Raw genomic sequence first — 13,660 nt, forward strand, 5'->3', positions numbered from 1 at the left:
AATAAAAGTATAAATATTGTGCACAAGGTGAGAAAATATGTTGTTTTGTAATTTTGGCCCTTTTTAAAAAGAAATAAATTGTTTTTGTTTCATGTCTACTTTGAGTGACTTGTTATGGGGAATATTTTCTGCAGTGAAGGCTGTAAGCAGCTTTACGTGTCTGTTAGAGGCTCATCAGTGTTGCCCTCCCTAACACTGAGCATTACAAGGACTCAAGAGAGTCAGCCTGGATCAGATGATGCAGAGATGAGCAAGGCGACAGTCCTCCTCTTTTCTTTGTTTGCATTGGTGTACTAAACATATTCAAACACCGATGGTCCAAGAATCTGTTAGATCTATTAAATTCACAGTCGTGTAAATACAAAAGATCTCCAATATCAAAGAACTGTGTTGTAAAACAAGGTAAAAATGGGGGGAAACTGGAGGAGAGAGGGGAAATGTATCATTAAAAAAAAAAAGGGGGGGGGGGGGGGGGGGTGCATGTGAAAGTAGGCTTTGATTTTGAAATTAGAGGATAATCTGTCTCTTTTTGATCACAGTGTTGTGGCATGTGTGTTTGTGTGTGTGTGTGTGTGTTCTTGTACTTCCTCCATAGTGAGGATCGGAACACGTTTTTAACCAACAGAGTGAGGACATTTTTGCAAAGTGAGGACATTTCGGCTGGTCCTCACTTCAGACTTTGTTTTAAGGGTTAAATGTTACATGATAATGATAATTAACTGAAATTGTATTGTGTGGTTACAAAACTAACTAAAATTATACTGAAAATGTCCTTCATTTTCGTCTTTGTCAACTTTTTTCATGCATAATGAAAATGGATAAGACAAAGGAAATAAAGGCAAAATTTACTGTGACCTCTTTTAACCTCCCACCCAACAAATACCCCATTACAAAACTGAAACTAATAAAAAATAAACTAAAACCAAAGCATTTAAAAAAAAATAAATTAAAAACTAAAACTAACTGAATTTGAAAACAAAAAATAACTAAATTAACACTCAAACTAATGAAAAATCCAAAACTATTATAACCTTGCAAGGGAATTTAATTCCAATGAGGGCCCTCACAAAGTGTGTATGTATGTGTGTATGTGTCTCCCTTTATCTTAACCAAAAAAAAAATCTTTGTATAAAATACGTTTGTAGTAAAAAACAACAACAGAATCCACACCGGGGTCAAGGGGGTCAGGTGACGGTTCTCATTTACATATTGACATTGACTTGGTCGACATGCAGCCTGGTGCTGGGGGCCTTCCTCCGGCCCCTCATTCTCTTTTCAAACACACACTCGCACACAAACACACTTGAAAAGAAAACAATTCATCAACAGGAGGCGTTCCCCCTTTAAAGCCGTTTCTGTGTCTGTGTCTGTGTGGCGGCCACCAATCAGAGCAGAGCAATCAACTGCAGCTGCAACACCACTGAGAGAGAGAGAAAAACTGGTGAAAGTTCCCCTCGAACAGAAAGTATTTTTGGCCAAACCATAGTTCCTCTCATTCAACCGACTTCACTTTGAGCATCCTGAGTTCTTCCTGAACGTCTACATATGTGTTATGTGAAGAAAAATGAAGAAATTGTTTTTTTAGAGCCATCAGAAGAAACTGGTACCTCTGCTTTTCTCCAGAAATTTTCCCGCCTTTTTAATATGGTCAATGAGGCTGTGGGTGCGTGTTGGTGGCGCATTTGTTTCGGACAGCTTTTGCAGACGAATGTGAGTGAGAAGATGAATGTTCCTATGTTTCTATGTATAAAATATTTCTGTACATGGTCATCTGCAGCGCTGTGTGTGTGTGTGTGTGTGCGTGTGTGTCTGCAAATTTGTGTTGAATTTGGCAAAAACATCTCAAACAATAATGCAGTGATTGATTTTGCATATTTGTTAAATGATAGAAAATTGACTGAAATGAGGCTTGTAAACATATGGCTTTTTATTTAATTGGAATGAATATTGTAACATTAAATCAAGAATCATGAACATCTATCAACATGTTGGTTTTGCGCCTTTTTTTTTTCCTTTTTTTTTTTTTACAATTCCAAACAACAAACAAATGGGATCATAAATCTAGCCCATTGAATTTAAATACAGAATGAAAAAACATACAGATTCCAGAGCAAAACCAGAACAGTATACCATGAGGAAATAATCAGACATGTACCACACAATGTTCTTGTTCATTTCTATTTGAAAAAAAAGAAAAATATTTGATGTTAGTGGTGAAGTTTGCCTATTTTATACAGTATATTTTTTGGTTTATTTCAGATAACAAATTACTCTATTCACAGAATATACAGTTCTATATACATTTTGTTCACCAGTTCTTTTTTATTGTGTGCTCATGTGTGGGGCCATTATTATAAATTGCATTCTTTTTATTATTATTATTTCTCAGTGTTTGACTCATTCACAGTACATACTTCTAGCCTCCAGATACAGCATACCTTCCTGCTGTTTGTCCAGTCAGTCAGGATACTGCAAGCAACCACACCAACAATACAGGAGCAATGCCTTAATCAAGTATAGTCCCATGAGCAGATTTTTTTAAATACAAAAACACCACGAAAATTAGTTTTTTCACCCCAAATCAGTCAAAAGCTGTTTTTTTCTGTTTTGTTTTGGTGAAATTTATTGTCTTTTACAACAGAGCCCACCCCTGAATACTGCTGTTAATTGCAAAGTATATGAGAGAAGACTGGGCAGGCCCTCTTAATACTGCATACCCCTTACACACTATGAAGGGGTTTCTGTACACACCTGTGGACTGAAAAAATCTTTGGTCAACATTAGCAGTATGCAACAACCAGAACAGTAAAGACAGATCATATATAACACCATACAATAACTTATTGGTCAAGCTCACAACACTATAGCTTTTCAACAAAGACTATTTTTGAAAACCATTGTCCAACTGGATGAAATGACACATGTAGAGGTTACTTCACGACTGCTTTTCATCAATACAGTATGCACAGCTTCACAGGGAAGATGTGGACATCTGACAACATGAACACCAGAAAAAATAACTCGCATGATACAGTGTAATGGCTCAACTCACCTGGACAACACATGGACAAATTCAGTTCATACAAATTAATCTTTTTCAGGTCTAAACTGGGCTGTTGGGTGGACTCATATAGGCCGCATTTCTCAATGTTGAAAATAAATTTACTGGCTATACCGTAAACTTAGGTTATTCTTTATATGTTGATGTGTTAACACAAAAGGTTGTGTGTAAAAGTTTTACCAATCTATGCCTTGTAGAAGAACCCATTTGTTACAAAAACAAGCTGCATTAGTTACAATAAAAGAACTCCCCATTGTACTTTCTTTCCCACCCTCCTTTCTCCCCAAATATGACAACAGAATGGAATTTAAAAGTGCTAATTGGTGTGCCCAGAAACAACAATAATAACAACAACAACGTCAATTACAAGAAAAAGACAATTAGAACCGAGGAAATCAGCATATGAGCTCAAATCTCTACTCCTGCTCTATCGTGGCACATGAGCTAACAGCTAGGTTCCTGTGAAGGTTTGGGTTTTGGCTGTGCCTGTTTCTGCTACGCACAGAGGAGAAGGATGTATCACAGCCAGGGACTTTACATTTGTGAAGCAGTCGCAGATGGACAGTTTTGTAATGGGCTCTGAATGTGCCCTTGTTGCTGTAGACCTTTTGGCAGACGTGGCAGGTTATGGGAGATCCAGCCCCACCTCCCTGAAGCCCCCCTTGACTTCCCCCAATGCAGTCCACAGTCCTCTCTCCCCCAAGTGCCAACTCCTCGCCCCCAGGCCTCCCCACGCCGATCCCATCGCAGCTTTCATCACTGTCCTCCATGGGGAGCGCCTCTTCATCTTCAATCCCTTCCCCTTCCTCACTACCAGCACCATCTGAGTCCCAGGAAGATCGAGCGCTGCTGCTGCCACGAGGTGGGGCAGAGGAGGAGGTGCTCAGGTCCAGGACTGCCCCTTCCTCCCCACTTCCACCAACTTCTCCTCCTCCTCTTAATCCCCCCATTTCTCCTGTGGGAGATGTCCCAGCACTGTCTGGTACACTAGACATTTTGCTCATTGGGAAGACCAGACCCATGCGATTGTGTCCTCGGAAGATGACGGAGGTCTGGCTGGTTGGGTCTCGATGGAGCAGGTCTCTGTCCCGCTGGTCTTGGTAGTAGCCAACAGAGTCTTTGTCTCTACAGTGGGATGAGGGCAAGAATAGTGTGTTGGCTGGGCTGAATGAGTCTTTGGTCAGCAGTTTGTGGTGTAGGTTCAAATTTGCACTGTGTCTGTAGAAAAAGGAAACAAACAGGTAAATGGATTTCACCACATGATGAAAGACTTTTGTCCATTATATCTTAAAATACCTTAGATGTACATTCTAACTGATTGAGGCCCTGTTTACCCTAAAATGCCAAGGAAAAAGAAAAGTACAAGAATGTCCCTGTTTAGACATCCTGATGGTGTGTTCACACTAGGCCTGCACGATCATGGCCAAAATGATAATCACGATTATTTTGATCATTATTGTAATCACAATTATTAATCATGTTAGGGAAATCATCTATATTTTTATTGCGCTACTTTTAATAAAAACAATAGGAACAGTTTTTAGTGTGTGCACAGTGTCTGGTGCTTGTTGTAAACAAACAGAGATCGCTAAGTGAACACCTCCTGCAGCAGCAGCACATACACACTGTACTGCTACAGAGCTAACTGTTAGCCTATTAGCAATTTGCAGACTGGACGCTAAGGGGTTAACATCACCTCCGGCTCCGCAGCTGGGAGAAACTGCTGCAGGAGGTCTGTCCCACTTCGACACGTTCTTACTCTTCTTAACGACCCTAGAAATGAGTCTCCAAAAGTCTCCAATAACTCCAGAAAAAGTTGCTGGATTTGTCGGCAGTCGCTTTTTCTAAAAAAAAGTCGCTAAGGGGATCTGAAAAGTCACTAAATATGGCAACAAAGTTGCTAAGTTGGCAACACTGCTTTTACAAATAGAGCATGTTGTTGTGGCGTCGAGTACTACGTCACATCCTGCTTAGCGTTCTATCCAATCAGCAACCAGGCTGTTTTCAGGGGAGAAAAACGGCCCCCTGGTGGTTGGTGGACTACTGGTGTAGAAAGTGCTTGATTAGATATGCGGGACAGGGGGTGGTCCGTAGCGTAGTGGGTTACACAGGCGCCCCATGTGCAGAGGCTACAGTCCTCGCTGCGGCGGAGCCGGGTTAGAATCCGGCCTGAGCTCCCTTTGCCGCATGTCCTCCCCTCTGTCACCCCCTTTCTATCTGTCTCACTATCAATAAAGCCTTGAAAAATGGCCAAAAAAATATCTTTAAAAAAAAAAAGATATGCGGGACAGCCGCATTTTAAAATGAAATACTGGCGACGATCAGGTTCATTTAATTGTGGCGGCCAAAATCATGATCACGATTAAAATTCGATTAATTGTGCAGCCCTAGTTCACACCAGAAGCAAAGCATAATTTTTGCAATTTCTGCAATTAAAATTAATTTCAGAGAATGCTTGCCCCTTGAAAAATAATAAAATGTAAAGGCTTACAACCGTCACTATCTTAATAACCTGCACTAAAACATTAACAAAATATGGCTGCGTCTCACCTGTCTCGGCTCCTGCGGGAGGGGAAGGCAGCATTGCAGCCATCCACTGTGCACATGTGCATCTCCTTCAGGTGGACATTTTGGTAGTGCATCTTGACACTGTAGGGGTTTTTAAAGGTCTTCCTGCAGATCTCACAGTGGTGTGGCAGGTCAGCGTTGGGATCGAGGTGAGACAAACCTGATTCACTGTAATCATCTACACAGCCGTCTGAGCCCTCCCTCTCATGGTCCATGAGCTGCAGAGTGCCCCCATTAGTCAGCCTGTGCTCACCCTCATCCCATCTGAGCTCTGAGATCTTGTCAGCTGCATGCAGCGAGTTTGCATGTTCCCTGTCCTCCCTTTTTTCATTAGCATTGGGTTCTTGACAGAGTAAGTTGTTCTCACAGTGATTCTCCATCAGTCTGTCTTCGAAGGGGGAGGGTGCAGAGGTGTTGACTCCTGTGTCAGCTTGCCTTGGCCCATCATCTTTGTCCTCTTTCGCTGTCATTTCACTATCTAAAGTTTGGTCCAAGCCCTCCCTTTCCTTCTCTTCGCCAATGTAAGCCCCTCTGTCCTCCCTCTCCTCCCCAGCTTGTCTCAAGCACATTTGCCCTTCTGCTCGGCCTCCGTCACACTCTTCCTTGTCCCTGCCCTGCAAAGGAGCCTCGTCCTCAGAGCTGCTCCCCTTATCCATCTGCTCATCTCGCTCCACCACCTCCTTCTCTATCTTTATTGGCATGCTTGACTTCCGAGACTTTTTCTTTGGTATGGGGTCGGTCATGCAGGGTTCAGGGGCTGTAATGGGTTTGATGGGTACAGAGGAGGATAACAGAGGAAGGGACGGTAGTGTTCCTGGGGTGTTGGCAAGCTCTGCCGGGGTTACCAGGCTGCGGTAGAAAGGCAGGACTGGCTGTACTGTTTTTAAGTTAGGGAAGAGAATGCCACTCTGGCCCATGCTGGGGAACGAGCTGCTATGGAGTTTAGAGCCACTGTCCACATGGCTCACCATGTAGCTGGGTACTGACTTATGGCTTTCTGCAGAGCAGACAGGGATGGGGGTTCCATATTCAGGCCTCTTCTCTCCTTGAGAGCTCTCATCGCCGGACAAGCTGCTCCGCAGGTCTTTATCCCGGTTGTTGCGGTTCATAGGCATATGTAGCCGTGGGTTCGGGTTGGCACTATGGCGATTGCGACTGCGCAGCGAGCTGAACACCATGTTGCAGCCCTCAATGGTACACTTGTGCTTAATCTTTAGGTGCACTGCATTGTAATGGATTTTTAGTGTGCCTTTGTCGTAAAATGTCTTCTCACAGGCGTTGCAAAATACGCGACCTTTCTTCAGAGAGCATCCTCCCCCACCACCTCCTGAGATGCCTCCACTGCTGCTTCCATTCCTGTCCAGGGAGCGCAGCTTGCCTTCGGGTGACATCTGGGTTACATCAGAGCTCACAGAGGGTGTGCAAGGTGTGGAGGGTCCATCTGAGTAGTTGTCACTAGTGGAGAAGTCCTCTGCCTCGATCTTTGTGGTGGTGGAGAGGCTATCCATTGGCTTGTCTCCACTTCGGTCAAGGTCAGCAGTGAATGAGACGGAGCTGGAACCTAGCAGACTGCTCTCTGCAGGATGTGAAAGAGGAAGATGGTTATCCCTCATTAGACCATCGCGACCTTGATCATCTTGTCTCTGATTCTGCTGCTCCATTGACCCACGGCATGACTGCTGGTGCTGCTGGTGCAGGTGCTGCTGCTGTGGTGCCCCTGTTGGTGAGCCCAGAAACGGTGCGGGAACAGAGCCTAACAGCTGAAAAGGCAGCATGAAGGCCATGCTGTTGACAAAGTTCTCAAAGTGGTGCATGCTATTGCTGCTCAGCTTATCGACTTTGGATGCAGAGAGGTTGGCAGCAGTGCGTGGGGTGTTGCGCTCAATGAAAGTGCGGATATCTGAGTTGGTGCGGGTGCTGGGAACCAACACTGCTTGGCCCTCCTTGTCCTGCAGAGCCATCAGCTCTACTATGGATTTGGTCTCGCCAAAACGCAGGAACTGCTGAAGTGTGGCGATCTCCTCCTCGAACGTCATGATGGCCCACCGGTCCAGCACCTTCCCTGCTACATCCTGCAGACAGTTCAGAAAGAAAGGGAACAGCAACACGGTACGGAAAGGGGAGAGGGCAGGGGTGTGATATAGATTAAGAAGGAGAGGGACAGTGAAAAAAAGAGAAAGGAGAAAGAGCAATTTCATCATTAGCATTATAAGTGTCTGTTGAGTTGCTCATACATATTCACAGAGTGGGTTAGATGACACACCCTATAAAGCAGAATGGCAGGGCAGCTAAATAAAGGAATCAGATGGAGTGTTAATACAAGTGGGCAGTGCAGAACCCTGAGAACCCTCATTACACAGACACAAAGTGTTTCATCTTGCAGGTCATTTCTCTTCATTTAAATCATGTGGATTTACTCACTCTGCATCAGCAGACAGAGAGTGCACGCACGCGCGCACACACACACACACACACACAAATCCTGAGAACATGCATACAAGCATACTAGCGGACACGTGCACTCATACACAAACTCCCTAAGGCATGCAAAAATAAATACACACACAAACATACCACATACACACACATATATAGACACACAAGTAAGGAAGGGGTGATCAGAGGGCGGCTCACATTGATCAAGCAGGTCCTCTCTCCCTTAGCCCAGCAGTAATCACATGTGAGTTTGGGTGTCTTTGAAAGTGAGGAGCGGCTCCGTGCCGTAGCCGTGATTAATATTTCATCACAGAGCATTCATTGGGCGCCTGTCGAGGATTCTGACTCTACGTTCGCCATTAGATGAGCTAACATGAATTAAACGCAGCCCAACTTGAATACTTGATGATGTACTAATCGAAGTGAGAGCTCGCACTGACATGGTGCCTGCAGCCCAGGCCTCGGCCAGCTTGGCTCCAGCTTGAGAGGAAATCTGAAGCAAAAGACATAATATTTACAAATCTAGCCGGCACAGTTTGGAGACCTCCCCGAGCTCGTGGTACCACAACAACAAGCAAGCTGCATCAGCAGAGTATCAAGAGAGTTCATGGCATTGGTCGCTACATCACATCACTACTCTCTCCTGTCTTCAGCCATGTTTTCCTGACCCCTCTTCCCCTCCTCCTTCTCCCTCGTCCTCCTCAGAAATTCCCTCTGTCTCTCCCTTAATGTTTATGGGTTGCATGTTGGCCTGAAGGTTGCTTTTTTACGGATTTTTCTACGCTTAAATGACTAACACTATGTGCTGTGTTGGAATTGATTTGATATTAAATTGCATTTCCTTCAATTTTACAGTTTTGTAATATTACAGGATTTAAATGACAGTACAGTACAACATATGTATCCTTTATAATACATCATCATCATTATATTTTCTCATATATATAATAATTTATATATATATATATATATATATATATATATATATACACTTATAAATAAGTTATTTTTCAAACAGTATATTCTTTTAAATTAAACACTTCAATCACATAAATTATGTTAATTGAGAACCATGTCATTCAATTGATTATGATTATGTTATTTGGGCCATTCAGCTTGAATAAATGTGGCACACACACCAGGCTATTTACGTGGGCAACCCATAGGCCTGGAATTTGTGTGGTATTTCCTATCCACTACTGGCACTACCAAATATGATAACTCATTTAGCATCCACTTGCATTAGGACCTCCACTTCAGAGCTATTCGATTTTTTTTACATTTGGTTTAAACTTTTGTTTGGGCACACAGCAAAAAGCCAGCTCTCAAAAACAAGGGGAAAAAGTCTAAAAAATAGGTGTATCTTGCTTAAAAAATTGCAAAATTATCTTTCAATGGAACAAAAACATTTGGCTTGTCAAGACTTTCCAAAACAAGTAAAAATATATCAATGAACCCACAAAAACCTTAGAATTAGTGTATTCTAACTAACATCAACATTTCTATTGAAATACACGTGACCTATTTTCTCAATAGGTTGACAAATATTCTTGAATTAAGAAAATGCTAGAGCCATCATCTTGAAATAATGATATGCATAGGCATTATATTTCTTGAAACCAGCAAAGTCATACTAAAAACTAGTCAACTTTTCTTGATACAGCTACAAATATTTTATCTCTATGTAGAATATTTTAAAGTTTTTTTAATTAAGCAAAAGCCATGGAATCTTTATATCAAACCAGTGAAACAGTCTAAAATAAAAACTGATTACTAAGAAGAACTATCTTATCAGACAAAAAATAAGCATATATCCCCTTGATCTAAGATATTTTATCTTACTTAGATTTCAGTTTTTGCAGTGCATTCTTGACATAATTCTCTGAACTTTTGTTTTCAATTTCTGTGTGTGACTGTGCACTCAGCACTACAGCCTCATGCTGTTGTATGGGGATTGGCTGGTGTTTACCTGTGCTGCTGCTACTGGCACACACTTACATGGAGATGGGATTCATAATCCTAAGAACACAGGTGCAAACTATTCTGCAGAGCAAGAACACCTTCCTGAATCTGACAAAAACCTTTCTTTAGACTTCTTTTAAGATCAAATTTCTTTAAAATTTCATCATTGTTTAATGAGGCCCATTGAAGTCAAACTCGCTGGGTTCAGAATGTGTTAAAGTAGCGGAGCGTAAAGACTGGAGGCAGGGGGCCGTCAGAAACATTTTGTGCAGCCCCTAAACGTGACATAAAATGTATGCATTGTACATCAGTCATCCGCTGTTCATTTCTTGTACTTGTACAAAGCTAGTGGTTGCATGGCTACTCTGTCATCAGTGCTAGTGCCGTTTGCTAAATAATCAATTACAGAGGAAAACTTGCAACTGGCCTTCATCAAAACTATGAGCAATCCTGCTGTACAGGTACAACGGTACAAAAACTTAACAACTTCACTGTGACAATACGACTTCAGGATGCCGTTGAACCCAGATGTTTTCCAGCATGAACTTTAGAGGTGTAGTGTTAAACTGAATAGAGCCAGTCAAGCTGTTTCCTCCTGCTGCCAGTCTTTATATTAAGCTATGCTAACTGTAACACACTGTAAAAGAAAAAAAAAACAGTTGTTTTTACGGTAAAAAAAACAGCACCTGTGGTTGCCAGAACTTTCTATTATTAGAACTATTTCTAATATTACGGTAAATTTTTAAAACTAATCTTAAAACCTATTTTTATTCCTTGGCTTTTAACCACGCATGAGACTCTGCTCTTGTTTTTAGTGTTTTATGGTTTGCTTTTATCTATTGTTTTTTAAATTGTTTTTTAAAAGCAATGAATCTATTTATTTTAGTGTTTATTCCTGTTTTATTTAATGTATTATCTCTTGTTCTGTTTGTTTATGTACAGCACGTTGTTGCATCTGTGGTTGTTTTAAAGTGCTTTATAAATAAAGTTGAGTTGAGTTGAGTTAAAATGATATTGGCACTGTTGATAAGATTGCCATTTCATTCCATAATTTCCAGACATTTTTTACAGTGCATCTCACTCAGAAAGAAAGAAAATAAGCTTATTTCCCAAAATGTTACACACTTTTTTGATACGTTTTGCTCTTTAGGTTACACAACTACATTGGTCAATGTATAATCCCGACAACATGTAGTCTTATACAAAGGCACACACACACACACACACACACACACACAAAGAAAGTTGTCCTCCAGCTCACTGCTCACCTGCAGCACATATCCTCGTATGTAGTCTTGCAGTGTCCAGTCAAGTGCGTTGAGGATCTGGATGACCTCCTCCTGCTTTAGGACAGAGAAAAGACGGTCCAGGAGGATCTTGAGGCGAATGGGGATAGCCTGGGTGCCATAGAGCATCAGGCTGCAGATATCGAACACCACATTGGAGTGCACAATCTCCACCTGGCTGCTCTGGTACATGTGGTGTACCTTCAGTTTACTCAGGGCTAGAAGACACAAATAACATTTTATTTGGTTAGATTTTATGAAACAACACTGGATTGAGCGAAAAATAACCCCAACAAAACAGAATCTTAAAAAGTATGTCAAGAGGTTAGAACCAGGATATATATTATTCATAAATATAGGCCATATAAATATATTTTTTAGTAGTGTTGGGCAAAACCAAAATGAATATCACTGTTAGTAAAAAAAACCCTTAAATTGTGTCTATATAAAATATCTAATTACATTACTTTTTGCTGAAAAGCTGACAAGCGAGAGATTTGATTTATACAAGGAAAGAAAATACTGAAATTCTGTATGAGCAATAAATAATAAATAAGAGAACATAATTTGAAATAATAAATACACTACAGGTGTGTGTGTGTGTGTGTGTGTGTGTGTATGCCACAGTGATTCAGTGGTCTTCTGCTGGATAACATCAGCTGAGTATCAATATGTTATCTAAACGTTATGCATGATGAATAATTTGAGGAAAATTCAGCTTTTTTTTTTTAACCATGTTTATAGCAGACAGCTGATAATTTTTGGAAACCAAATTGAGGTGATTATGATTCATACACTACTTACATGGAATGAGAGGAAAAAGTAAACAAATGTTTGAGACATTAAGTAAAACTAGAAAATTTCCTCTGGGAAATTCTGAAAGGGCCACGGGGGCTACTGCCGGTGTGTGTACACTATGGTGAGATTCTTTCGAGATTTCAAATGATTAATACGAGTAATGTTATGATACTATATTATATACAAGGAGCACACCTACAAAAAGCATTAATTTTCAAGTATTTATTTATACAGCAACCTATGCCCTTTCAACCTCAAAATGTGTGTGTGTGTGTGTGTGTGTGTGTGTGTGTGTGTGTGTGTGAGAAACGTGTATCTGGAGGAGAGTGAGTGCTTATACGCATGTGTGTGTGTAACTAAAATCATAAAATCAATCATGTGTGTATCTGGAGGAGTGTGCGCGCATGTGTGTGTCCTACGCCCAAACAATAACTCTGACAGCTTTACCAGAGGATTGTGGTTGAGAAGACAAATTTTCCTACGTTTCTATGTATAAATTATTTCTGTAGAGTGGAATGTGCGCTATATGACCTATCGAAATGTGGGTTAATACACCAATGCACAAGACTTGTGTCTACTGTTTAAATCTAGGTGAAATTATGCCGGAGAAGTAGACGTTTGAAAATCCTCAATTATTGTTCTTTTCCACTCATTTTTTTTGGCCGTCCCGTTCACTTTAATGCAAAATTTGCGCAGTTTTTGTATTCCGTAGAGAAAAGTAATAGCACACCGATCCCGATCAAACCGCACGTTTTGATATATAATTTGTTTTTGTTTGTTTGACTAGTAGCGGGACGAAATTGTGTCTGGAAGAGGGAGAAGAAAAAATCCACAGTATAACAATAGTGCTCGGTGCGATTGCCCCGTGGCCCGAATAACTGTAAAGCTGAGAGAAAAAAATCTTAAGTGTAAAAAAATAGTCTCTGGGGAAACTGTTGAGAGCGTGTTAATTTTTTAATTAATTTGAAAGCTGACTCCAAAAAGCAATGTGACAATAAATAAAATATACCATATTTCCTCAAATAGTAGCTGGGGCTACTATTTTCATTCATTTTTTCATTCATTTTAAGCAGGATTTAAAATGTCTAAACTACTAAAAAGCCCAGAAGAACGTGCGTAAACGGCTCGACTTTACAGAGAATGACTAGGACAGCGGGAGAAACAACCATATTTACCTACAATACTAACTCGTGTGGCCAAACTTCAAAATACAGGTGTTGTGTGGAAATCTGTTACCCGTCAAATGATGTTTCCTGAATGGTGTTCTCCGTAGCATCACCTCCACGGTTGGAGTTAGGATTTAAGTTTAAGGTTAGGCCTTGTAGAGAGACCTGTTTGGGGTTAAGGTAAACTTGGGTCACGTTAAGCAACTTAAAGGACGACTCGTTGGGGTCAGGGGTCAGGTTGGTGCAGGTTAAGGTAAGGGATACACATATCGACGGGGGAACAGACTTTGACATAACACCGGTAAGACACCAGGCTTATAAAAGAGCCCGGCTTTTATTTACTAAAAATTGTTTTTACACCGGATTACAAAATGAGGCCGGTC

At 41.2% G+C, this 13,660-nt stretch overlaps 1 protein-coding gene across 4 annotated transcripts in view; it reads right to left on the reverse strand.

Annotated features, from left to right (window-relative positions):
• Positions 1-1,903: 1,903 nt before the first annotated feature.
• Positions 1,904-13,660, reverse strand: part of bnc1 (basonuclin zinc finger protein 1) — a 74,762-nt gene continuing 63,005 nt past the window's right edge. For all 4 annotated transcript variants that reach the window (XM_059350885.1, XM_059350883.1, XM_059350884.1 and 1 more), the window contains exons 3-5: positions 11,296-11,531; positions 5,612-7,701; positions 1,904-4,279 (exon numbers count right to left, since the gene is read on the reverse strand). In XM_059350885.1, the coding sequence (XP_059206868.1) occupies positions 3,478-4,279; positions 5,612-7,701; positions 11,296-11,531 (3,128 nt within the window). In that variant the 3' untranslated portion in view covers positions 1,904-3,477. The remainder of the gene's footprint in view (positions 4,280-5,611; positions 7,702-11,295; positions 11,532-13,660) is intronic.

Source organism: Centropristis striata, chromosome 2 (genome assembly GCF_030273125.1).
Source record: "Centropristis striata isolate RG_2023a ecotype Rhode Island chromosome 2, C.striata_1.0, whole genome shotgun sequence".
Classification (NCBI taxonomy): domain Eukaryota; kingdom Metazoa; phylum Chordata; class Actinopteri; order Perciformes; family Serranidae; genus Centropristis; species Centropristis striata.